Source organism: Trichoplusia ni, chromosome 21, assembly GCF_003590095.1.
Source record: "Trichoplusia ni isolate ovarian cell line Hi5 chromosome 21, tn1, whole genome shotgun sequence".
NCBI lineage: Eukaryota > Metazoa > Arthropoda > Insecta > Lepidoptera > Noctuidae > Trichoplusia > Trichoplusia ni.
In genome coordinates, this window is record NC_039498.1 from 307,943 (window position 1) to 333,579 (window position 25,637).

Below are 25,637 nucleotides of genomic sequence, written 5' to 3' on the forward strand. Positions count from 1 at the left end.
AATTTTTTACTCGACTGAGTAATCTACATTCAATTTCAATGATCAAATAAATTGTATTTTTAAAACTCTTTTTAATATTTTTTACGCTAAATTGCTGAAACTTTTACCACAAAAAAATATTAACATTTATGATTAAGGTTATACGTGGGTGTGTATGTATTACGGCTTAGATTTCGCACAGTTTCACGTGTACAAACTAATCTTAATAAAAGTTTTGAAAGCATATTAAGTAAGAAACAGTTTTGGTAATACTGATTCTGTTTCACAGAAAATGATTTCTTTCAAACACTACATACTATTTAAAATGCAAGTTTAATTAAACAAACAACTATGCCATGGTTATACTACTTGCCTGGCCTGTTAGGTAATGGGTCAGTTGTCCTGACTTCTATAACCGAGACGCGGGTTTGATTCCCACTCAGATCAAATGTTTGTTTGAAGAGCTCGATCACTTGTTGTCTCTGTGTGTTATTTATCTACGTATAAAATATGCATGTATTTAGAAATATGAACGTATTTTTATCAGTTGCCTATTACATACACATAATACTTTGTTTAGTTTCAGACAAGGACGCGTTGTTTGAAAGCAGTGAAATATAAAAGGATTACATCAACACATTATATACATTCACTAGTCAACACAAGCATACAAAACTATCAAAGGACTGGTATCTCCAAATTGAGGGTACACAAAAACAGTGGGTTCATTAAACAATGTCTTACGCAAGTGGATAGCGGTCATCGCGGCTAATTCGTCGCTCGGTGTAATGCCTGCGACAGCTATTAGCCACAATTATAGCTGCGTGTGCGCATGTAGGTAAGTTATAGGCTGACAGCGGATTTGGAGTTACAAGAAAGTTTGATGTGAATTAATAATAATCTTTATATAGATAGTGGTTGTATTATATTTGAAAAACCTAGTATTCATTGACTTTATTTAGTAGCTATCATTTAGAATGATTCACCTTGTTTAATTATGCCTATCGAATGAACAATACCATTTATGTATGTGTTTTAAATATTGCATAACGCAAACTCACAGCAGCTTTGTTTTTTTTTTGCTTTAAACCCTTATAAAACTATCAACCCTTTGACATTTTCAAACTATAGGTAGAATCAGTCAAGTAAAGCTTTCATAAATCGCTTTTCGCTAACACCTTGCACCGTATTGTTTAAAGCAGCAACAAATTGCTGGAATTAACCGTCCGTTGCACTTAACTATTTATTTATAGCCTGTTTCATTGCTTGTTGTAGCCGCCGGCTAATGGTAGCAAATGATTTGACTTTAACAATCAGTACCTACTCTCATTTTAAGTAAGCGGTACGTAATTTGGAAGTTTCACTTTTACTGATGGGTTTAATGTTAGAATTACTTATTTAGATCGAAAGTTAAGTCATTAATTCCTAAATGTCTTGACTGTACGATTAGCCAAGTGTGTACATTCAGTGTTGCAGGTTCGTTCCCTGCGTCTTCTGGATTTGATCGTCTTTTTGAATATGACTTGAATGTTTGTGAAACTTCCCATTACACAGGTAGATTCAGTCAAACTAGAAGCCGACCAAGAAGTCGATCTTAACTAATAATGAAATTATATAAATATTCCACAGCTGGACTGTGGAGACTTAATCGAAATCGGTTACGCATTAAAATCGGTCATCCATATACCTATTATGTAAATTACATCACTTTCGTTATACATTATTTCATCCAAACACTGATTAATACAATAAAAAAGTGTAAGACCAAAACACTTTCGATTAAAAACGAAATAATAGAACAAGCACCGAAACAGGTGAAAATCGGATTCCATTTATGATTTACAATAAAACGAATTACATTATAACATGGATAGAGAATGTAACAACATTTCTGATAGGCCTGTTGTGTTAGTGGAAGCGGGATAGTGCTATACACTTTGTAGAGCGCCGTCTCTCTTTCATAAAAGCAAGTCTTACTTTAAGCAGTGATGGTAGGCACCAAGTCTATACGTTAACACAAAACATCGCGTTACCCGCCCGCATAACTATTAAGGGTAATTTCTATAAATCTGAATAGAAAACGAGAAGTTACCAAAGAGGTTAGATTTTTATTATAACTTCGAAACGGAGCGCGTCGAATCCTTAATGAATACTTCAAAGTATTAACGATCCTTTTTTTACCGAATATCGTTATTAAAGTTAATTCCCGAGTACGACTCCCAGACTATTAAGCATTACTCCTGAACTCATCTTCTCAAGTATTCAAAATAAAATACGAATGTAAGGCTAGGTCACACTGAAGGCGGATCAAAATATTGAGTTAAAAGTGAATAGGCCTTACAAACAGCCAGTAATTTTCGTTAATTTTACGGTTGCATAAAGTTTAGGAACTTCTTAAACTTCTATTTTGTTACACACGTAGGTATAATTAATTATGTTCATTCCTATCTACTACTATCCCAGTCAAATGTATATCTACTGAAAACTGTCGATATATGGTACCGGTATTAATTAGACGACTATACGATTTTAAAACACTTTTAATACAGATTTTAAGTCTAATAGCGCGTGTATTTTACAATCGACAAGTTCTATCAAATCGCTGACAGTCGTACCACGCCTCTAACGAGAGTATCCAAAGTCGGCTTCTCATTATCACCTCCCTCCTCCTTTCAATCCTTTGATACAGCCTCCTCATTAGACAGTTCCTTACTTTTAACAATAAAAAGAATAAAATTAAAATAAAACTTCGACAGCACACAAAACCCTTTTACTCAACCTACGCAATAAAGAGATAGTTACAATCAAACATAACAATCTAAAATATGTATTTTTACTGATTAAATCTTAATTGTTTTAAGCATTAATATACGGACCGGAAGACTGAAAATGTACCTATGACTTTTTATTTTTCTTTGAATTTGCGTAATTACAATTGTTATCTGTGCCTAAATGTGTTACATTAGTACAAATAAAATAAACCTTTTTTTTTAATTTATTACGTAATTGGTTTACGATTTTCTCCAATTTTAATATCAATATAAAACGGTTTTCAATTTATTATTCATAAGGGTCAGGTTCACGCAAAAACATCGTAATTTTTTCATCCAATTTAAAATCAGTTTACCTGCGATTCACTTAATTGTTCACCGACCCCTCAATTTACCACCCCCATATACTTTGAGACCATACTAGATAATCGTGACCCTCGACTTATTAAGCGACACTCGACTGAAAACTCTACCGCCTAGAAATAGAGTTCAGGTTTGTGATTCATCTATTTTCGGGACAGTAAAGTTAAGTTTGTAGAAAATCTCATACGGTGCGGTGATGCAACAAGTGTACAAGCCAACAAAAGCAGAGATTAGGGGTGATTTATACATTCTTTTATTTTCCACCCCCGAGTTTTGTTCAAGAGATATGGTAACTGAAATTCCCACGCAAAGAACAGAGGGGTCCTTTTCACGATGAGGTTTTTTCTACCTTTGACAGTTGGAAAATTTCAACTTGAAAAGGTTTTTTTTCGCATAAATTAGAATTAGTCATGAGTAGGTAGTGTAAAATTGTGGAGTTTGGAAAAATAATACACAGAATACGACAATTCGTTTATTCACAAAGGTATTTTAAAGGATTTTAATAAAAAAATTGACGTTGGAAGACGTAACAATTTATTAAAACAAATCTGCTCAAAGAATACAAATATCTACATACTTCTAAAAAATGACAACAATTATATCATACAAGTGAGATATACATAGAAGAACCTCGAAGAGCGAGAGTATTCGAATTAGAAAACAACAAATTATAAGGTACAAACTTAAAAAAACAATAAATTCATAACAACCATATTCAAATTATATAAAGCTAATAGTTTATTATATTATGCTAATTCCAGTATAAAAAGTTATAACAGACTCTTATAAGAAACTACTAAGGCACTTCACGTAAAATTAAACTAAATAATAAATAACATTCAGAATAAGTTTATTAAAGCTTCTAACCTAAATAAAATGTATTATTAAAAAAGTAACATAACTATACTACACTACATTTAAAAACAAAACAATTCTTATCTTCCACTTAGTTCTCGAACACCCAAAATTGAAAAACTAAAAATAATATCTACTTCTATACCAGGAAAGTATTATTAAAACTCATAATAACAAAGATAGCAATGCAGTCAAATAATTATCCAATTAAGATAAGGGATTGATAAAGCCAGATATCGGGAGATATCATCAAAATAAGAGCACGTGGAAATACCTTGACGTCATAGCAATAATGAGACCATTACTCTACTCATTGATAACGGAAATAACACGTATCATATTTATTTACATAAGATATTTTTCTTACAGATCAAGATTTTGTGATAATCAAGGGTAGATATAAAAGACTTGGTGTGAACCTAGGACTGCCATGTCAAAGGTCGTGAGTTCAAATCCCAGATCGCCCCCTTTCCAAGGGTGTGTTATGATAAGCATCGAGTTATCTATTAATTAAGTATATTTGTTAAGCTCTAATCTCTAAGAATCAAATCATTTGAACTTAAGGAAGTTACACCTTTGAGTTCCTTCAATTTTAACTTTACTTATTTAAAAGCTTCTCAATTATAATTACATTTCTTCTGCGATTACATAATGGCTTAAATTCGTTTTCTCAAACGACTGTCAATCTTAGCTTAACTAAAGTCCAAAACACGACATCATCAGAACTTTTCAGCAAAAAAAAAACAGCTATAACTTCTCTATCCCCACGTCAAAAATCGCTGGGGTAACAAGTGGAATCATAAACAAGTAACAATAGAGGGGTGCGATCATTTTGCATCGTGGCCCCGCTCTGTGACGTCAGGGCACACTTGTCACGCCGCAGGGCACAATGCACCACTTTTTAAATGACGCAAAGTATCTTCCCTCTATCTATTCTTTTCATCCTTTTGTAAAGGTTTTTGCATCTTCAGAACGTGGGAAACTGGACTAGCATGAACATGTTCTGGAAAAAAGTGACAAATTTATATGCAGGTAGTGTTAGTGTGATTATAAATGAAGATTCGGTATGCAATTTGTTTATAAAAAACCATTTAAATTGCCTTTATTTCAAACATGACCAATTCAAATACCTAATCATGTCTACTTTAGAAGAATCTAAATCACGTATAATTAATAGACAGCAAAACCCTATTTAAGTAATTCATCAGAATCCAAGTCCTCCCAATTTGCATCATAAATCTCTAAAGAAATCATTTCAAGCAATCTTTTGATCGGCGTCATTATAATGATAACTTCAACCCCTAACAATATCACCTAATCATCTCAAAATGCTCCTAATAGACATTTAATTATAGAGCCGGTCGAGTTCCACTGACCCCTTTTACACTTGTTTACATCTTCATCCCTTACCCCGCAAACGCGCTGAGCCATCAAAATGGTATGTTTAATTCCAATACCCCATACGATTTATTATAACAAAGCAGAACGGGAACGATCGACCGCTTGCCATCTGTCGTCGTTCCGAATCTCGAATCGCCGAAAAAAAACTCAATGTGCGAGCAACCCTGGGAACCTAGGAACGAGGAGCATTCCCACGAACAACCCCTCAATTTTCAATAACCAAATTAGCCTTTGCGTTACCCTATTTCGGATATGAGGGAGTCGTGAATCTATTCATATCGATAAAAAATATTTCACGTCTCGCTCGCGTCCCCGGTAAATGCATATTTTCGTCCTATTCGAATGCACGTGTTCACCGATCGTATATTTAAACTGCGAGCGTGTGTGTGCGAGAGCCTTCGGATCGTAGCACCTGCCGGCGCGCGCGCACCCCATTGGCTGAGCAACCACTATCACCGCTACACTGATTTCTTTTAAACTTAATTTTTTTGTAATACTCTCTTCGGACATGTTAAGAAAAAATCCTACATGTTTGGACCGGTACGAGCCGAATATTTTGTGTGTAGGTGGCATCTTAACTTTAATAATTCTTTTTGTAAACAAAATGCTAATGAACTTTGACTTGGATGATTCGAATTCCGGATCTAAGATATGGGGATGCGTGTGAGGTTTACAAATAGTGATGCATGCTTATTCAAATACTCTGCTTCTAAAAGATGTTACTACTCAGATACATTAGAAAAAATAGATTAAATCAAGTACATTGCAAAATTAATAGTCCCGGCACACAGAGTCAGGTGTTGTTAGTGTCTCGTGACTTGCGCGTGAGCAGCGCATGAAGTGTCCGCGCCGAGGGGTCGTGTCCCCCTGACTTAATGACCTCGGTGAAGGGATAACAATCGCATTGAATCGGCCACCGCGAGCCGAGGGGGCAATCAACATGTGTTGTATTTGCCCACAGTTGGGCGTGTGGACGGCACGTGACCGACTTTCCCATGAACCCCTTCACACACTTGTTTGATATGATAATAAGAATCAAATAGGCACATGTGAAAACTACAGACAAGTGTTTCATTATAAATTCATAGTAACATAATAAATAAACTAGCTGTCATATTAACGATTTATGGATTAACAATACTTACGATCTAACGATCAACATCTACACTAGTTAGATAAATCTTCAAAATGCAGTAAAGTAGTTCCAGTACAGATACTAAGGAGCAGAGAAAAGTGTGTTAATTTAATACAAAACCACTGTACCAAGCCAGACACGCAAGCTAAAATGTATTCATCCCCAAAATCATACATCTCAAAAACTCTTTTATCAACTCTACCAAAATTATGAGAACCTGTCACGAAATACGAAATGCATATCGGGGTATCGAATAAACCACTTGACTCACCCACACATACGAAGGGCGCTTTTCACGTACGCGGGCCTTTTGTGCCGGGGGCGGCGCGCGTGGTATAAAAGGCCGGCCGGCCCAAGCAGCCCCACATTCCCGCCTGTGATCTCACTAGCGACACACGCTCTCTACTATTACTATTTATCTATCAAATCTTCCAACATGTCTTATTACGCCAACAACGAATACATCATCGCGACAAACAACTCAATCAACGAGAACAGATATAACAGTGAAAAGATGAAGAACAGCGGCATCAAGGCGCTGTTGAGGCCTTTGATGAAAATGATCAAGAGAACGACGAAGCGCGTTCCCGCCAAAACTTGCGACACGTGTTTCGAGGAGGAACAGAACTCCAGCAACGAGATGCTGGAGCGCAAGATCTATGAAGAGATGGAGGCGTGCCAGCCTGACGCCGCCTTCCTCGTGTACCAGCAAGACAACACGTGCGACCTTGTGCCAGTGACCCCGGACAACTTCTACGTACCTGTGCACTTCGCCAGGACCGAAGCCGGCACTTTCTTCTGGACCACCGTCTCCAAGACCGAGGCAGACTTCGCAGCGGCGCACTGCTACACCGAGTGCCAGACCGCGGAGCAGCAGTACCCAGTCCTGCAGGACCGCTGGGTGCAGGCCTAAGCTCTACAACTCTCGACAACTATCAGTGTCTTCCGTGAAACCAGTGCCTGCTCCGTTGGTTTCTGCAACCGTCTGTGATCTTAGCTTTAGTTTAGTTCAAGGTGCCATATAGGGATAAGTTAGGTTACGCCTGCTCAATACTCGTGATAACTCCTCGAAAGCTTTAATTGTATTTCATTAGTGTTGTGATATTTTGAAAATATTTGTATTGTATAATTAATGTTAGGAAATAGTGAGCTTAGTATTGTGATCTTCCTGATGAAGCTTTAATTGTTTTAGGGATTATTTATTAACTTTTACTCGTGTTATGAATTGGTATAATATACGAATTGAATGATATTTGCAACCTTTTATTCGAACCACCAAACCCTTACACAACAAAGCAAACAACATAAATCACACTGTCTACAGAAACAGTAGCGAAGTAAAACCGCAAGGTTCAGTAGTAATAAGACGAGACTAAATCGATAAAATGTTCCGAGGCTTTCGAGCCGGAGCTTATTCTTGGACTTGTATTCTGAATTCAAAAAGTGGTCAGACGAGGTCGGCGCGAGCCGCCAGCGCGCGGCCATACCTGGAGAGCAACATTTTGTGCGCGCGCGCACGTGCACGCCTCGAGCCACGGCTACTGGCTTTTAATGGTCTCTTTTTTAAACGCCGCTGTAGCTCTCTTGTTTTGACCGATTATTTATTTTATACAATTAAGCTCTTACACTTATACTACGCGGACAATTACGTAAATGACGGTCGTAAAACTGATTTTATATTTAGTTTAGCGTTGAAAGATTGTCACCACACTGTGAGTTTTAATGCAAAATTATGAAAGTCCGGAGATGTTTTCAATAGGGCACTTATAATTTTGATCTGCTAATTAGTTACGCAATAATGTAATAAATTGCATTAAAAACAATAGCAACGGGCTTATTGTATATGATTCCCTAAAATCTAATTTTATTTCACCCAATAAGATTTTTCAAATGCATTTGCAAAATTATATTATAGAATGAAAGCAGATGCAGATTAAAATAAAGCCGTTTCCAATGCTTAAAAACAAAGTACCAACTGTTACGAAAAATACTTTTTAAATATCAAGCAAAAACCCCAACTTATTTAAATTTAAACAAAAATCAAATAAAGCAAAAAGGCGGGAAGACATGTTATCTATATTGATGTCCACTGAATATTTGCGATCATTAACGATCAAGGTATCTCGAGCCTGCCTCGATAATACACACCCACATACATTATCCATCGCATCAACATAACTACTTTCATTATTCATGTAAAAACGTTCAATTTAATACCAGCACCTTACATACTAGGTAAGTCGATAATACTAGTCGGCGTCGAGAAAAACAACTGAATAAAAAGGTTTACTTTAACCGCCCTGTAGAGTGTAGACAAGTTTCAACCTGTAGCAAGAATCTATCTCAGAAGCAAGTTCAAACAAGTCACGAACCTTTTTAAAAGTTTGCATTTAGAACGCATTGTGCAATCAAATAATAGGCGAGACACAATAACATGAACAATCCGCTGATCACAATGAGCTACATTTATTTATGCATAATGCACGTGCGATACAAAGCTACGAGCGTACTATCGGCCATTCATTTAGGAGAAAAGGAGACAATACCGCGGATTTCTTTCTCACGCTTGTATAGGTGAGCTTTTGATTGCCGTCACCTTTATTTAACAAAAGCAGTAGATGATGCAATTTGAAAGCACGTGGTCAAAGCGCGTTGTTTCGTAGCAACACCACGTGTTGAGTAATTATGCAAACTTTTCAAATTGAAAGCCACGAATACCATAATTTATTAATTATCATGATACTTAAGTCATTCAATCAATACCAAATTAAATTATGACAAGGGAGGAAAGGCTACGAAACATGCTACGAGATTTTAGGAAAAAAATAAATTATTAGTAAAATAACATACATACTACATGCATGCCTAAAACATCATTCAAACTAAATACGCAAATGGCCAAATAACAAGTGACGGTAACAATATGCTATTAGTACAAAAAATAAAATTACATAACAAACACAGTGTAAAACTTGCAAACTTGGTAAGGTATCGCAAAATTATAGTTTAGTTGGTTAAACATATACAATATACACACATTTCCAAAAAATATCACCAAACTAATACACATCGTGCCTGAATTCATCCCAAACACAGCCTTATCAAGAATATACATTCTATTTTTAAACAATTATCACATATTAAAAGAAAATTACTTCTGACTCTACAAAAAACAATTGACACCCGAAGCTACAATAAATACTAAAAACAAAACAAAACAGCATGCAGTTAGTAAAATTAACTACTTAGTTCAAAAGTTGTTAATCACTACATTATCATTTTAATTCTACCTGCTCATGCAACGAGCAAAACGTGTTAATAAGAAATTTGCAAAGTTAATTGTTAATTATCATGCAATTTCAAGCTTACCTACTTAATAGTCTTACTTTAAAACACTATCCATTGTATTTATATTACAGTATTATAGAATCATCTTTGAATGTTCACTTAAATATTATAGAGTACATTTTATAATAAGGTATCTAAAGTATAGATTAGCAGACATTTTAAATCTATTCTTAACCTTATCTTTAAGCACCAGCAAATATTAAATATCAATTTAAAAAACCACACCACGCTTATTATCCTTTAATACTTTTATATTTTACTCTGATATCATATTTCAATCCAATATTAATTAGGCTACTTCTTTAAAACCCAACTTTTGCAAAGTTCTCATCGAGAAACTGTATTTTATCTCCAATAACAAACCAACTGTAATAATTTGCATCTCTACTAGCTTTGCATAATTCTGTTCGCATATCGCTAAATGCCTTAAACCAGATATGCTAATTGGTGGCTATTGATTAAAAAGTACACGGCGTAAAATACCGCTAGGCCAGTCGTGATAATTACCGGGCTACAAGGAGTATAATACGCGGGTACGTAGAGATAGCGCAGTCGCCTCGTGTAATAATACCAACCGCTCGACGCTCGAGCGACGGATCCGTGAGAAATTTCGGCAGATGTACAATTCCTTGACGCGATACGACGAGTGAGCGCTTATCTTTTTTTTTCTTTTTCCACTTTAATAATACGGCGTTCTGTATCGACGTTTCGAGGCTCGTTCGTGAGTCATCGACGCATTGTTACCTCATGCACGTGTTCGATGCGTCGGACGCTCGGGTTAGAAAGGATTTTTTGCAACCCTTATTTCGAATTCCGCAACTCTTGCAAAATTTGGGTTAAACTTTTTTTTTCGTTCTAATTTCGTATTCGGAATTTTCGATGTACACGTGCATTACTATTGTCGAGTTTGTAAGAAATTACTGTTTTCTTATGGACGCACGTGTATGGCGGGATTATAAGAAAGGGTCCATTTGTTTGTCTCTTGTCCGGTGGGTTGAACGTTCCTTTAATTATAAATCGTAATCTTGTTTCCTTGCTTACTAATCGTGCATTGTGTTAATTAGTTTACAATTACATTCACTTACAGATAATTGCTACCGATGAAATAGCTTGATAAACACAATCAGAATATTCTTGAAATGCATTTCATAAGAACTATTTTTGGTATGTTACGATATCGATCAATTATTATAGTCAAAAATTTACATTTAATCTGGAATAAAATCTAATTTACACAACAAACAAGTAAACATAAATCAATGCACGAAGTAAGCATTCATTTATAAAAATAACCAATCAAAACGTTTATAAAAAATCACATCTACGGCAAAGGCAGCTCTCATACAGCCATGCAGCAATGACATATAACAAAAACGTGATCATATAACACCTGTGTAAGTGCCACAGGCTAGTCTGTGGTGATATCATCTATTTTCTTGTTTGATCAGATGATGGCAAACAGTGATCGTGTCAACAAGTACTTGCGTCAATGATGAGCTGGCAAGCTTAATTAAGGCGACGTAAGTTATAATGACGGCGCCTGAGCATTTATGTGCTTTCTTGCGATGAGTTGATGGAATAAGAAATGGTCGTGGTGGTTCGGTGTATAACCTCTGTGGTATAACTTGTTTGATTGAAGCAGTGGTCAAGATACAGGAATAAATTCTTATTACAAGCAACACGAGATAGGTAATCACTAGTTTAATTTGTAAGTTATGATTAGTAAAAGCCATGCTTTTAAGCTATAGAAATTAATGACCAAAATTATATCTCTCTGAGATTGATAACATCATAATGATGTGCAAAAAATTGTCAAATTGACTTCGAAGACATACATATTTTAAGATATTTTTTTAGGTAAAAAGGAGGTTGAATTTGGCATCAACGTTAATCAAATACATACGTGTAATGCATGCCAAAGCGCTAAGTTTTGAAACCAGATTAGTTATTTTTTTATACATTTCTGACCATTTACTAAGCAAAGGCGACATGCAATAGAGCTTCGAGCCAAGCTTAATTAAGGCGAATCCCTTACATTGTTAAGGACTAATTGTGTTGATGATGACAAACAATGCACTTTGAACTTATTAATAAACTAGGTCTACTGATAAGTATGAAGAACTTTTCAAATTCGTACTATACAATTGATGTGGAGAAAAAATAAGGGTAACTAACAATATTGAGAACAGACAAAACATAATACAATCTTATATCGATGAAACAAACTTAACCCTAGAAAGATAGTCTGCGTAAAATTGACGCATGCATTCTTGAAATATTGCTCTCTCTTTCTAAATAGCGCGAATCCGTCGCTGTGCGTTTAGGACATCTCAGTCGCCGCTTGGAGCTCCCGTGAGGCGTGCTTGTCAATGCGGTAAGTGTCACTGATTTTGAACTATAACGACCGCGTGAGTCAAAATGACGCATGATTATCTTTTACGTGACTTTTAAGATTTAACTCATACGATAATTATATTGTTATTTCATGTTCTACTTACGTGATAACTTATTATATATATATTTTCTTGTTATAGATATCGTGACTAATATATAATAAAATGGGTAGTTCTTTAGACGATGAGCATATCCTCTCTGCTCTTCTGCAAAGCGATGACGAGCTTGTTGGTGAGGATTCTGACAGTGAAATATCAGATCACGTAAGTGAAGATGACGTCCAGAGCGATACAGAAGAAGCGTTTATAGATGAGGTACATGAAGTGCAGCCAACGTCAAGCGGTAGTGAAATATTAGACGAACAAAATGTTATTGAACAACCAGGTTCTTCATTGGCTTCTAACAAAATCTTGACCTTGCCACAGAGGACTATTAGAGGTAAGAATAAACATTGTTGGTCAACTTCAAAGTCCACGAGGCGTAGCCGAGTCTCTGCACTGAACATTGTCAGATCTCAAAGAGGTCCGACGCGTATGTGCCGCAATATATATGACCCACTTTTATGCTTCAAACTATTTTTTACTGATGAGATAATTTCGGAAATTGTAAAATGGACAAATGCTGAGATATCATTGAAACGTCGGGAATCTATGACAGGTGCTACATTTCGTGACACGAATGAAGATGAAATCTATGCTTTCTTTGGTATTCTGGTAATGACAGCAGTGAGAAAAGATAACCACATGTCCACAGATGACCTCTTTGATCGATCTTTGTCAATGGTGTACGTCTCTGTAATGAGTCGTGATCGTTTTGATTTTTTGATACGATGTCTTAGAATGGATGACAAAAGTATACGGCCCACACTTCGAGAAAACGATGTATTTACTCCTGTTAGAAAAATATGGGATCTCTTTATCCATCAGTGCATACAAAATTACACTCCAGGGGCTCATTTGACCATAGATGAACAGTTACTTGGTTTTAGAGGACGGTGTCCGTTTAGGATGTATATCCCAAACAAGCCAAGTAAGTATGGAATAAAAATCCTCATGATGTGTGACAGTGGTACAAAGTATATGATAAATGGAATGCCTTATTTGGGAAGAGGAACACAGACCAACGGAGTACCACTCGGTGAATACTACGTGAAGGAGTTATCAAAGCCTGTGCACGGTAGTTGTCGTAATATTACGTGTGACAATTGGTTCACCTCAATCCCTTTGGCAAAAAACTTACTACAAGAACCGTATAAGTTAACCATTGTGGGAACCGTGCGATCAAACAAACGCGAGATACCGGAAGTACTGAAAAACAGTCGCTCCAGGCCAGTGGGAACATCGATGTTTTGTTTTGACGGACCCCTTACTCTCGTCTCATATAAACCGAAGCCAGCTAAGATGGTATACTTATTATCATCTTGTGATGAGGATGCTTCTATCAACGAAAGTACCGGTAAACCGCAAATGGTTATGTATTATAATCAAACTAAAGGCGGAGTGGACACGCTAGACCAAATGTGTTCTGTGATGACCTGCAGTAGGAAGACGAATAGGTGGCCTATGGCATTATTGTACGGAATGATAAACATTGCCTGCATAAATTCTTTTATTATATACAGCCATAATGTCAGTAGCAAGGGAGAAAAGGTTCAAAGTCGCAAAAAATTTATGAGAAACCTTTACATGAGCCTGACGTCATCGTTTATGCGTAAGCGTTTAGAAGCTCCTACTTTGAAGAGATATTTGCGCGATAATATCTCTAATATTTTGCCAAATGAAGTGCCTGGTACATCAGATGACAGTACTGAAGAGCCAGTAACGAAAAAACGTACTTACTGTACTTACTGCCCCTCTAAAATAAGGCGAAAGGCAAATGCATCGTGCAAAAAATGCAAAAAAGTTATTTGTCGAGAGCATAATATTGATATGTGCCAAAGTTGTTTCTGACTGACTAATAAGTATAATTTGTTTCTATTATGTATAAGTTAAGCTAATTACTTATTTTATAATACAACATGACTGTTTTTAAAGTACAAAATAAGTTTATTTTTGTAAAAGAGAGAATGTTTAAAAGTTTTGTTACTTTATAGAAGAAATTTTGAGTTTTTGTTTTTTTTTAATAAATAAATAAACATAAATAAATAGTTTGTTGAATTTATTATTAGTATGTAAGTGTAAATATAATAAAACTTAATATCTATTCAAATTAATAAATAAACCTCGATATACAGACCGATAAAACACATGCGTCAATTTTACGCATGATTATCTTTAACGTACGTCACAATATGATTATCTTTCTAGGGTTAAAAGCATAAAAGCAGCAAAGCATAGAGATGTTTCATAAAAATCTACACAAACATTTACAATATTTGTGACGTCTAGAAATTACAATTCGAATATTTTCATCTAAGCTCAAGTGGGATATCAAATTAATATCAGAAAGCAATGATTACACATTATAAAATTTTAAACATTGAAATCTACTGATCCGCTGACAAGATTTGTAGTGAAATTGGGAACGACTAATTGAATACTCCTTTCTTGAGTTTCCCAAATTACCTAAATATTTTATTTATACCTAGAAAACAATTATAACCGATTCCTAATCCTACAGAAACACCACAAATCATCTATTAGTCATAGTGGTAAATACAGATTTTTTACAAAGTACCTATTTGCCACTAGCTAGTGACTAATCCTTGTCCTGTCTGCTTCATTGAACGATTGGCACAGCTGCACTACTAGGGCTGCAAAGACACATTACTGATTTGAATTCCTTAATACGCAAAGCAGTGGTTATGTAGGGTAGTAGGTAGTTTATTTTAATGATCAAGTTAAGACTTACGACTTATGTAAAGGAGTGGATTCGAGGGACATTTTAAGGGGACTTTAAAGGTGTTCATTTATTTCTTTCTTCTTCTTCTTAGTCGTTGCACTCTTGGCAGAGAGAGAGTTTATTTCTTTAGAAGATACCAATTTTAGTCCGATGTGGAAGAGTATAAGAATGTATAAGTTGCGTTAAGTTCCGGAAGATTATAAATCGGTGAAATATATATTTAAAAAAAAGGTCCAAAGAATAAACCATTTGGATAACCTTGGGCTTTTATTTTATAGTTATTATAGCGACAAAGAAATACATCGTTTGTGGAAAATTTAAATTTTAACTGTCAAAGGGACAACGGCTACCTAGTATAATAACAGTTTTTTCCTTTTGTGGAAACAAACCTCTAAAAATCTATCCCCGGCAATCCCTCAACCTAGTTTTAAACCTACATAATTATTTGCATTCTTCTGCACAGGCAAAAGCTACTCACGATTTCCTAAACGAAGCCCTTACATAAACTTTATCTATGTCAATCCATAAAACAAGTGTTACATTTCACTTCATCAAAAGAAACGCTATTTTAATCACAGTTATATTCATTGAAATCTTCGATCGACTTTATTGAGGATGTACCGGGTCTTTGATGTGGTTTCCTGGTTTGAATCCAAAAGTTGACCTTTCAATCATTTCCTAGGCTTTGTATTATCGTAAAGTGAAGATAACAATACTTATAGATATAAATGTACCTTTTTTGGTGCAATTAGGAATATGTCACTTCATTTGTCTTATGCTGACTAGGTATGGACAGATCTATTAATTAAGTCTGTGTGCATGTGACTTGATTGTTTGTGAAAACCCCGAGACATAAGGATTAAATTTCTATAACCATTTCTCCGCTTCGGCAATAATATGAACCTGGCCGGATTTCGAATTTATATACTTGAAGCATTTACCAATCTGACTTTCGATCTGAATTTTAATGGGTAAAATATTTATGCCTATGTATTGATAAATTTTTTCCTCTTCAATTTAATACTTTTGTTTGCTATTTTGTTATTTTTTACAAAGACTGACCTACCAAACCCGTGTCAAATTTGATTGAAACGGATTGTATTTTACCCTGGTCAATTACAATTTTAATCGGTTCTTGTTTGTAAATGAGAAATAATGACGTAATTAAAATAATACGTATTCTTTATGGTCTGCAAAAGATTAACTATGAACTTTTATAGTACCTAGTTAAGTCTTAAAGCAGGAAGTGGAAGTGAGGCGTCAATATGCGCCATCTTGCTTCCACAATTAAAACACTTATGCTTACTTATTTCATAGTTAAGTGCTAAAGGAATTCTAAGCCCTTTTTTATTCATTTCAAGATCTAAAATCATAGTCATAGGTGTTATAGTTAATTAATTTAGGCAAAACACGTACATGCATACATTTATATTATATATACTTAACCAACCTCTCAAAGATATTTAAAAACTAGCTGTTGCCCAAGTTAGGAATTTTTGAATAAAAGCCCTCAAAAACCTAAAACTCCTAAAACCTTCCTCGATTAATGGTCTATTGAACCCAAAAATGTTTTTTCAATTTGAACCAGTAGTTCCTGAGATTAGCGCGTTCAAAAAAACAAACAAACAAACTCTTCAGCTTTATATATTAGTATAGATTTTAAAACCACAGAGGGTATTTGGAACGAAAACAAGAGCCACGTATACCTAATCTAACCTAGGACACAAAATCTAGTGATATTAAAGTTTATGAAATGGGATTTCTAAAAAGTGAAACGTAGTGCATGCAAATCTGGGTCGCAGTTGAACGCAGTGCCTCACTTATTGCATTGTACGGACAGCAGCACAGGCCCATAAACTACAAGGTCCCTGGATACAATTAAGTGATACAAAAACACAAATTGCAGGAAAAATGTTGCTACCACCGTTGCATAAGTTCGTTTTCTTCGTCTGTCAAAATTTCAACTGTAGTTATCGTGGCTCATGAGATACAGCCCAGTGACAGACGGACAGACAGAAAAGCTCATATCCTTCCGTCCGGCTGTAATCAGGCAGTAATAGGAATTCCGTTTATGATTTCGGTACTGAAACATAAAAAGCATTAAAATTGGATCAGAATTTTCGTAGATAGCGTTATTCTTGATTTGCATGACAACAATCTCGTCTCTTAGCAATCTTTGTTCACAAAATAAGTATATATATAAAACGCATTCTTTAAGCAAAAATTTCGAAATGCGGAAACAGAACAATAAATCGCTTATTAGTCCAAATTGCGACTTGTGTGACCATGACATGTATGAATTTATGAGTCATCATGTCTTTAGAACTTGAATCGGCATTATTTCTGCCTGCCTAACCAAAATGAATAAACAATTGCTTTTCGTTTTAACGTAAATAGTGTTAATTGCTTTGTACTTTGGTGATTCATATTGGTGTGTTTATTAAATACCTATGCTAGAAATGCGAAAGTAGGTTTGAAATCAAGCCGTTTGAAATTTATGGGGGGTGAAAACTTCTACTGACTAAGGTTTTTTAATATTGATCTCGTTGCTACTATAACCTATGTAATATCTACACAGGTGAACCAGCGGGAAAAAGTAAGTTTTAAGTGTATCACTTGAAATAGAGTGAATTGTTACAATGTATGGGAGGCAAAAGTTCATCATACGATACTTATGAAAAAGATATGTTATATTTCCATACTTTCGATTTCTGGTGTTGTTAACTCTTGTAAAATAGTCACCGATTTTCAAGACTGGACCAACACCTCTTAAAACAGTACTTTTATTGTCAAAGCGAGACAGCACCTTACACTTAATAGCAATATCTCTCCTTCGCAACAGCAGTGGTTAATTTAAGAGTATTAATTCCAATATTAGGACCATCTGACTACTTAACGAATACATAGTAACTTGTCAACTTACGAAGCTTTTGTAAAACATGTCACGAATCTTATTAAAACGAGGTATCGGATCGATGCAAGGTGCTACCAAGGTCACTCTACCTGCCCAGATAAAAATACGATGAGACCTTTATTGATAATGATGCATTCGCTTTTAACAAGGATGTATGATATGAAACAGCTTAATGACAGCAGTACCTACCACTAAAGTTGCGCCGTTTCTTCTCTCACAGCAAAAGTATGGATGCGGTGAAGGGTGGGCGAAACGGGGCGCTGTCCAATATAATCTGACCTTTAAAAAGTGCTACATAGTAGCCTAATTTGAATAAATTACTTTTGATTCTAGTTAAATAAGTCAGTCAAAGCAGTATCTTTGTAAGTTGAGATTTATTAGTAAAGCTCGAATGAAATCAACTTTAGTGTTCTGTAAAAGTGCTTAAATGTAGGAGTGATCTGCGCAAAAACTCCGAACATAAAACTGGCCAAGAGCTATTCGAACTGGCGTACCCAGGGATCCGTACAAACCTTTATAGGTACCCTGAGAAAAAGGTTTAGACAAGCATAAAGGGGGACGGGCGGACAGCAAAGTTCTTCCGTTTTTTCCTTTCGAGATATGGAACGCATTTTTTTAAATATATTTCACTGTTAATTAATAATTTGTTTCCTTCAGCCGCACAACTCTGACAATTATTTTATATTCTTCAACTAATTACGAAGGCAATATTAAAAGACAGCGTATCTTAATCACGTTTCTCGCGATCCACTATAAATCTAATAAGGTAATAACTTGGTCAAGAACATAATTCCCTCGTTCAGCTTGCAATGAAAAAGGTCACGCAATGATAAACGATCTCATAAATGTACCATACATGTTAAATTCCATACAGTCACCGTGAAGGGAAAGGCAGAAGTTTCAGTCTAATTAACCGAGAAAAAAAATTTAAACATAATAATTGTCACAAATGAAAAAAGAAATGCTAATTATGCTCACTTCAATGTTAACTTTAGCAAATGAGTATTGATAAAATCTAATAGGTGTGGCTGCAATAAGCTGAAATCCAATGAATGATTAATATCTCTTTTTTTTTAGGTATAAAATTAAATTCCTTAAACATTAGTCCCTATAATTTATAATTTTGTAGAGACAAAGTAAAACCGCATTAAAAACTTAAACTGTACGGGCATGTAATTCCTTTTGGACAAGTGACGTCACTTGTCAGTTGAATACACGTTTGAGGGATTTTTTAGGTTTAGCGTCTGAATAGATGCAACGTTTCCACAGACCAAGAACAGAGTTGTGCCTCTGATTTTTCTACTCTGTGCCATCACATAAATATCAGACATTATCCGTATTAAAGCTAATTGCGTAACTTTTACTTAATTATCATAGCCTGCGGGTGAATCTATCCTAAGGGCGTACTACTAGCTGTTTCTCCAAGAAAACAATTGTGGAAGGGAGATGCTGCTCTACTATTTTATAGTGTTGTCTTGCTTCCACAGTGGCAAGTCTACTGGAAGGACTGGTGAGGCCCAAAGTGACTTTTAATTAGTATTTTATTGTACATGCATCAGAATTTATATGTGTGGGATATGTATGGGATAGTCTTGTCTTGTGTTGTGACTACGATGAACTGACAGTATACAGTTACAGTAACTGTAACTAATTTAAGGTTTTCATGAAAAAGAAACAGATTTAGGATTGTATTACCTTACGTAGATACCTATTTTGATTTATTTAGATGATATCAGATTTTTTGGTTAATAATAATTGTAATGCGATTTTTAGATTCTGTTTTGTTTTATACTGAGCTACCGAGGTCACCGACCAAAAGCTTGACGTCCGCAGGAGGCGCTTTGGAAAAAGCGACTGGTGCGTTTGCAACAGGAGTCGCAGGTTCGAGTCCTGTTTGAAGTTAGATTTTTTCATTATGCTATATTAAAAAATGCTACATAAAAGCTTGGTTAACTTCTAGTTCTTATTTATTACTTAGTAAACCGGTCTCCTTTTTAGAAATAAGCAAATTAACGCCGTTTCTTAAAGTAAGATTCTTTATTACATGATGTAACGGTTTACTCACGCGTATTTATCGGGGTAGCCCGACTAGTTTCGGACCCAACCGGAGTCCCTAATCATGAGCAGACGCGGCGGGATCGCGAGTCGAGTCTGCTCATATGAATCAGTGAATCAGTCTCACGATAGTTATTATAAAAAAAGATTCTTGCTGTTTTGAAAGAGATGTCTACGACTTTGGGACGTATTAGGATACCCGCTATCTGAGGGGATGCCTGTATTGTGCCATAGAACTAGCAAACAACATAAACGCCAATTAAAAGACAAAAACATTAAACTTAAACGTCTAGTAACTGCAATTCTCCGACTACCCTCCACCCAAACACGACTCAAGATAAATATAAAACAATTTACATGTACATCTGTCTTCGTTTCAAGTCTGCATAGCCAATACATTGTATTGATCGTGAAAGGTTTAGCCTTTGTTCTTACTATTTCGCCTTTTCGTATTGCTACGCCATATCTCACACTTATGTAAAATGGTTACTTGATGGGATGTTTTGTAGTCATGTTTGAGGCTATAGTTATTGTGTAAGTAGGTTGTAACTTGTAAATGTTTTGGATTGTATGTTAGGTGGGGAAAAGAGGGTTTTTATAATTGATGCTCTGATTGTGGTGAATTTTATGCCAAATTTTATGAATTTTATGAAAATATGCCAAAAAGTATTTGCAGTTTAGTTAGGCATTTGCACTGCGAATGGTTCCGGATTACCTTCTTATCAGGTGGCAAGTGAAAGACACGTGGTCTATTTTAAAGAAATCTCTTTTCAATACACTAAGGCTAATTTTATCATCGTAAATACTTTGTCACTTGTAGGACCCAGACCCGGTAGGGATCTGATGGTTCACCTGGTTTCTCGATTTAAAATCCTATTCTCAAGTGCTTTACCATGATCATTGGAAAACTTGTTTGCGTTCTTCTCAAAAACGCATAACTCACAAAATTCGCAAAATATCTCAAAGATCTGCACTAAATAATATAAAACTACCCGCACGAAGATTTATAACTTGCAGACCACTCATACAAACATCCGCCATGTTTTCCAATATTTCGATGTGACATTACTGCAACACGATATTTAGGTCACCCGGGACATATACAACTGTGTAATAGTTATTACAATGTTTGTAGTTCGACCTTTACATTTCTAAGTATGTCTGCGCAATGCGTATTTTTCTTTAAACTCTATTTAAAGTAACGTCAAATTGCTTTTGTTATCCTAGGAGGCTTTTGACCGCTTCTTTAAGTTAAACTTTTGCAGTTGTGTAAGGGAAACAGCACATCCCGGTGTAGAGCGGCGTCTTGCTTCCACATCAGCAAAACTGTAAGACTTATGCCCATTAAAGTGTGAGGTACAGCCAGCAACTCTATAAATTCAGAATTTATTTTAAAAGGCTCCCACACTAAGGAATTTAATTCTTGTATCGCAGAGGTTGTCACAAACATTAAGTCACATGCAAAAAGACACTTGGACTCAAGACAAGTGCTCTTGGATCACATAAACACTTGTTTTATGCAGGAATTGAAACAAAGTAGGTTTGGCGTAGAGAACTCAAATATTTGTCGAAAGAAGAATTAGAAACTGCTAAAATTGGCAGCTTCTCTACAATTTTGGTGTTTCGCAAGTCTTCAGTAGATCTTCCATATTACCACAAATTGCAGTTAATCCTATACCGAATTGCTTTTTTGCCAATGTCAGAATTTTACTGACTTAAACCCATCAATATTCCTTCTCTTGTCCTTTATGTACCTGGGCTGTAGTAACCCTATCTCTTATCTTCTGTCTTACCTTTTTATGCTGACCGTCCCAAACAGCTATACAGAACCTACCTCATTTAAGACTGAGAACCGCATCAGGTTATTTAAAGTTCACGTTAAATAGCTAAGTATGCAGAATGTTATTGCATTGTTAAGTATACATATTTCCGTTATGAACCGATGTGGGAATAAAAGAAAGACATTGTGTCGACCTATTTGGCACACAGTGGCTTGGTTTTACCGCTAAGAGTTCGATCGACTGACGCAACGTGTTTTAAGATATTATTTATTTAAAATACTTTAAGGAAATTCGCTTAAAGCTTACCGCGCGGGCTGGTTCCATGACGGCCAGAATAGAGCGTCGTGGAAGGATTTGGGGGAGGCCTTTGCCCAGCAGTAGGACACAGTGGGCTAGATTAAAAAAAAGGAAATTAGGGAATTTTTATATGAATGTCAGTTTTAATTTATAGGCAGTATGCGTGGCTTTACTCTCATTATTGATAAAAGGAGACATTATTCGACACGAGGCATTTGCCCAGCAATTAGTAATTAACATTTTAAGTGCTAAAAGCTAAGAGTTAGCAAATTGAATCCTGATTTCTGACTGTTTTTAGTTTGCATGACCAATTATCGTTATGTCAGCGTTAATGGTGCGTATTTTGCCGTCTGCTTCAATTTTGTAAGATCTAAAGTAATGTTAACACCGTTTAAGAATTGTTTTTAGAAATTGAATTTCCAAAAAAAGCTATTAAAAAAAGTTACATTGATTTTTAGCTATAGAATTAAGATTAACCAATTGGACATAACCAAACTTCAAATTCTATTTCTGAAACAGTCGTTAGACTTTAGTACAGATCTGCCTCAGCATCCGTCCTCATAATCGTTACTCATCGGTCTATAAGCGGAGCGGGATGTTAAGCCACTCTTCCCGCGTTTTAGGTTTAGATAGGTGACACAAAATGTTAGTCTAATTAACTGGGATTATGTGAAGGCACTGACAAGTATTACATGATGTCTTTGAACTTTCTACTAACCCCGGGCGTTGTATGAAGTATTTAAGTAAAAAACATTTTGACCATTATGATAATAACAACCCTATCATCTGCTTCTTTCTGCATTCTCCTTTGATCCTTGCAATTCGCACTCCACTAATTCCTTTTTTTATAACTTCGTCTGTCTACCTCGTCCTCAGCCTACCGAAATTAGAACAATATCGAGACAAATGAAACTAATTTAAATAAATCAGGACTTTCTAACTAAACGACTGACCTAGAATGCGCATTATTTATGAATTCACATTATGACGTAGCGAAGTGCCCCATAAATAATATTCGAGGCCAAATATTGTTAAAACACAGATAATATATAGGCCAATAAAGAATGTGTTACGATACTACTTCTGCATACCATTACAGTTTAGATTCTACTTGGATACGACCTTCTCTTAAAGTGGCAGTTGTTTTAGGTAGATGTCGCTCTATGCCATGTAGTGTGCTGTCTTCCTTCCTTGCCTGCAGGAGAAGTTCAAGAGATTTTGGTAGATTCCTGGAAAACAGAGAGCTACCTGACCTCATAATTGAACGATATAGAAACTTTTAATGTTAGATATTTGGTAGGTCCTCTATGCTTTTGAACCACAAAAAAAAACTCAAATAGATAATGTGATGCTATTATCCCTCTAAAAAGAAATGAAGATACAGTCTATTTTTTGTCAAGTTCAATGTTTTGCCGATGGCGTTAAACAGAGAAAAGTTGAACCTTTTCTACAGAAACTACATTGTTAGTTTGAGGTCATCCAGCGTACATAATTATCCATCAACAAGTTTTACATGACTGATTTACCTCTACCATAACAACAGACTATGACCATAAATTACCTATAATAGAATGGGTGTCTATACGACTTGTATTAATTATTTCACAAAGCAATAAACTCTATGTGACCATGTCATCGTTTGCTAAATAAATATTTTCTCTCAATGCTTGATTGACTACGAATAATAAAGTTGATAGATGCACAAACACACCTACATACACAGTGTAATGTAAGTCGTTGCGCATAGTTGCATTTATATTTGTTATTAACTGACTGTCATGTTGATTGATATAGCTAATAAGTTTTTCCTTCCCTTAAGACTGTCTGACGTATCTTGGATTCTAAGATAGTATAATTGCTCTTATGAATACATTTAATGGCGGTATTAATTCTTTGCTATAGTAAGTATAAGTTGTAGATCTCCCAATGTCATGACCTGACAAGTGCATACATGGTCTATATTTTTGGTCTGGTTTTATCTAGGAATAGCTCACAGCTGGGCAAAGCACTCCCCCCAGTTTTTTCTCTCTTGAGCCACCTTATAAAGATGCAACTAAAGTATAAAATTGTTTTAACAGTTATGAATGGGTTTTGCCTTACAATAGTACATAATCCGTTCGAACGAAACCGGCGAACATTTTCATGAAAAAAACTATTAACTAATGCAAAGTCTGGACATCGTCCGCCTACTTAACTAAGACACCAATAGACAAAAGGAACATAAAACAGCTGACAAAACGGTGTAAACAGGAATTGTCGCAGAGAAATGAAAAATTATTAAATCAATTCACTGCCGTCTCTGGCAGTCTTCCAGCTGCGTTTGGCGGAACCTTGCCAGGAGTGGAGTGGTGTGCCAACGTATATTGCCGTATATGCTGAAATAGGTTAGATATCTCATAAATACTGTTACTTCTGATGTGTGAATGAAGAATCATTGAGTGTTGGAGCTGAGAGTGATCTGGATTCTGGAGTAGAGGGTGTGATAAATGTTTTGATGACAGAAATGTCTGAGTTAGATTTCCAATTGACTAGAACAATTTGTGAAATGAGAATTCTGAACAGAAATTTCAGTATCCGAGTAGTACACTAAAATCAGAGTATGATAGAGTAAAGTAGGTACTACCCATTGTAGGAAAAAACCTGTTTGAATATTTCTGAATATTTTGTCTTACCGATTTTGTTGGTAATTGTGACTTATCTAGTCTTAATACACAACAAAGGCTGTCCTTCCCTTAAATATTCTTTGGGTAATGTTGTCAGGTTTGCAGTAGGTCATCTCTTAGTTTCGCATGGCTAAAGTAGTTACAAATGCGTAAGTTGTGTCGATCTTAGGTTAAACTACACCTGATATAGTCGGTTCGTGATGGGTGATCATGAGTGTCATAACGAGCTCCTCCTTGTTTCGGAAGAAACGTTAAATTTTGCATCCTCCTGGCTCTTTTCTAAACATTTTTGACAGTCTTTACTCGTAGTCAGTAGGTAGAACGTCTGCTACTTAGCTGCATCTTGTTACGGTGGAAGCCAACCCCAACTTAGTTGGGAAAAGGCTAGGATGATGCCTAAGTTTCGTTACATATCTCGTGTTAGGAAAATATCTGGAATGAAATTACCTGTCTATATGCATGTCGTTGTCACCTCACTATAAAGGCACAAACGCTATGGCATTCAACTGGACTCACATAAAACTAACCAAACTGATTGTTTGATCGCTTCTCATCACTGATCCGTTTCTGCGTAGCCGAGTCATCGGAAATGCCCGAACAATGCAGTCAGCAACCTGTATAACAAGACAAGGAAGTCGTTTGTGTGGAAAATATCTCCATTAGAGCTGGTACCGCGTCACTACGTGACGTTTACGTTGTTATGTTACGCTTGTTGGTCTAAGGAAAGTGCAGGCTGCATTGACTATCCCATTAGTACTTTTTAATTTGTCATTTGCGTCTATACTGGCTGGTTGTGACGTAGAAACCAGTTTGCATACCACTTACACTTAGAAGACGTCA

At 35.8% G+C, this 25,637-nt stretch overlaps 1 protein-coding gene across 1 annotated transcript; it reads left to right on the forward strand.

Moving 5' to 3' along the window:
• Window positions 1-3,194: 3,194 nt before the first annotated feature.
• On the forward strand, window positions 3,195-7,756 carry LOC113504210 (enhancer of split malpha protein-like). The gene has a single exon (XM_026886386.1). The coding sequence runs from the start codon at window positions 6,941-6,943 to the stop codon at window positions 7,415-7,417; it is 477 nt and encodes a 158-aa protein (XP_026742187.1). The 5' UTR covers window positions 3,195-6,940; the 3' UTR covers window positions 7,418-7,756.
• Window positions 7,757-25,637: the final 17,881 nt, after the last annotated feature.

What these genes read in the sequence shown, in the direction of transcription:
- LOC113504210 (XM_026886386.1), top strand. Translation starts at nt 6,941, where the DNA reads ATGTCTTATTACGCCAACAACGAATACATCATCGCGACAAACAACTCA.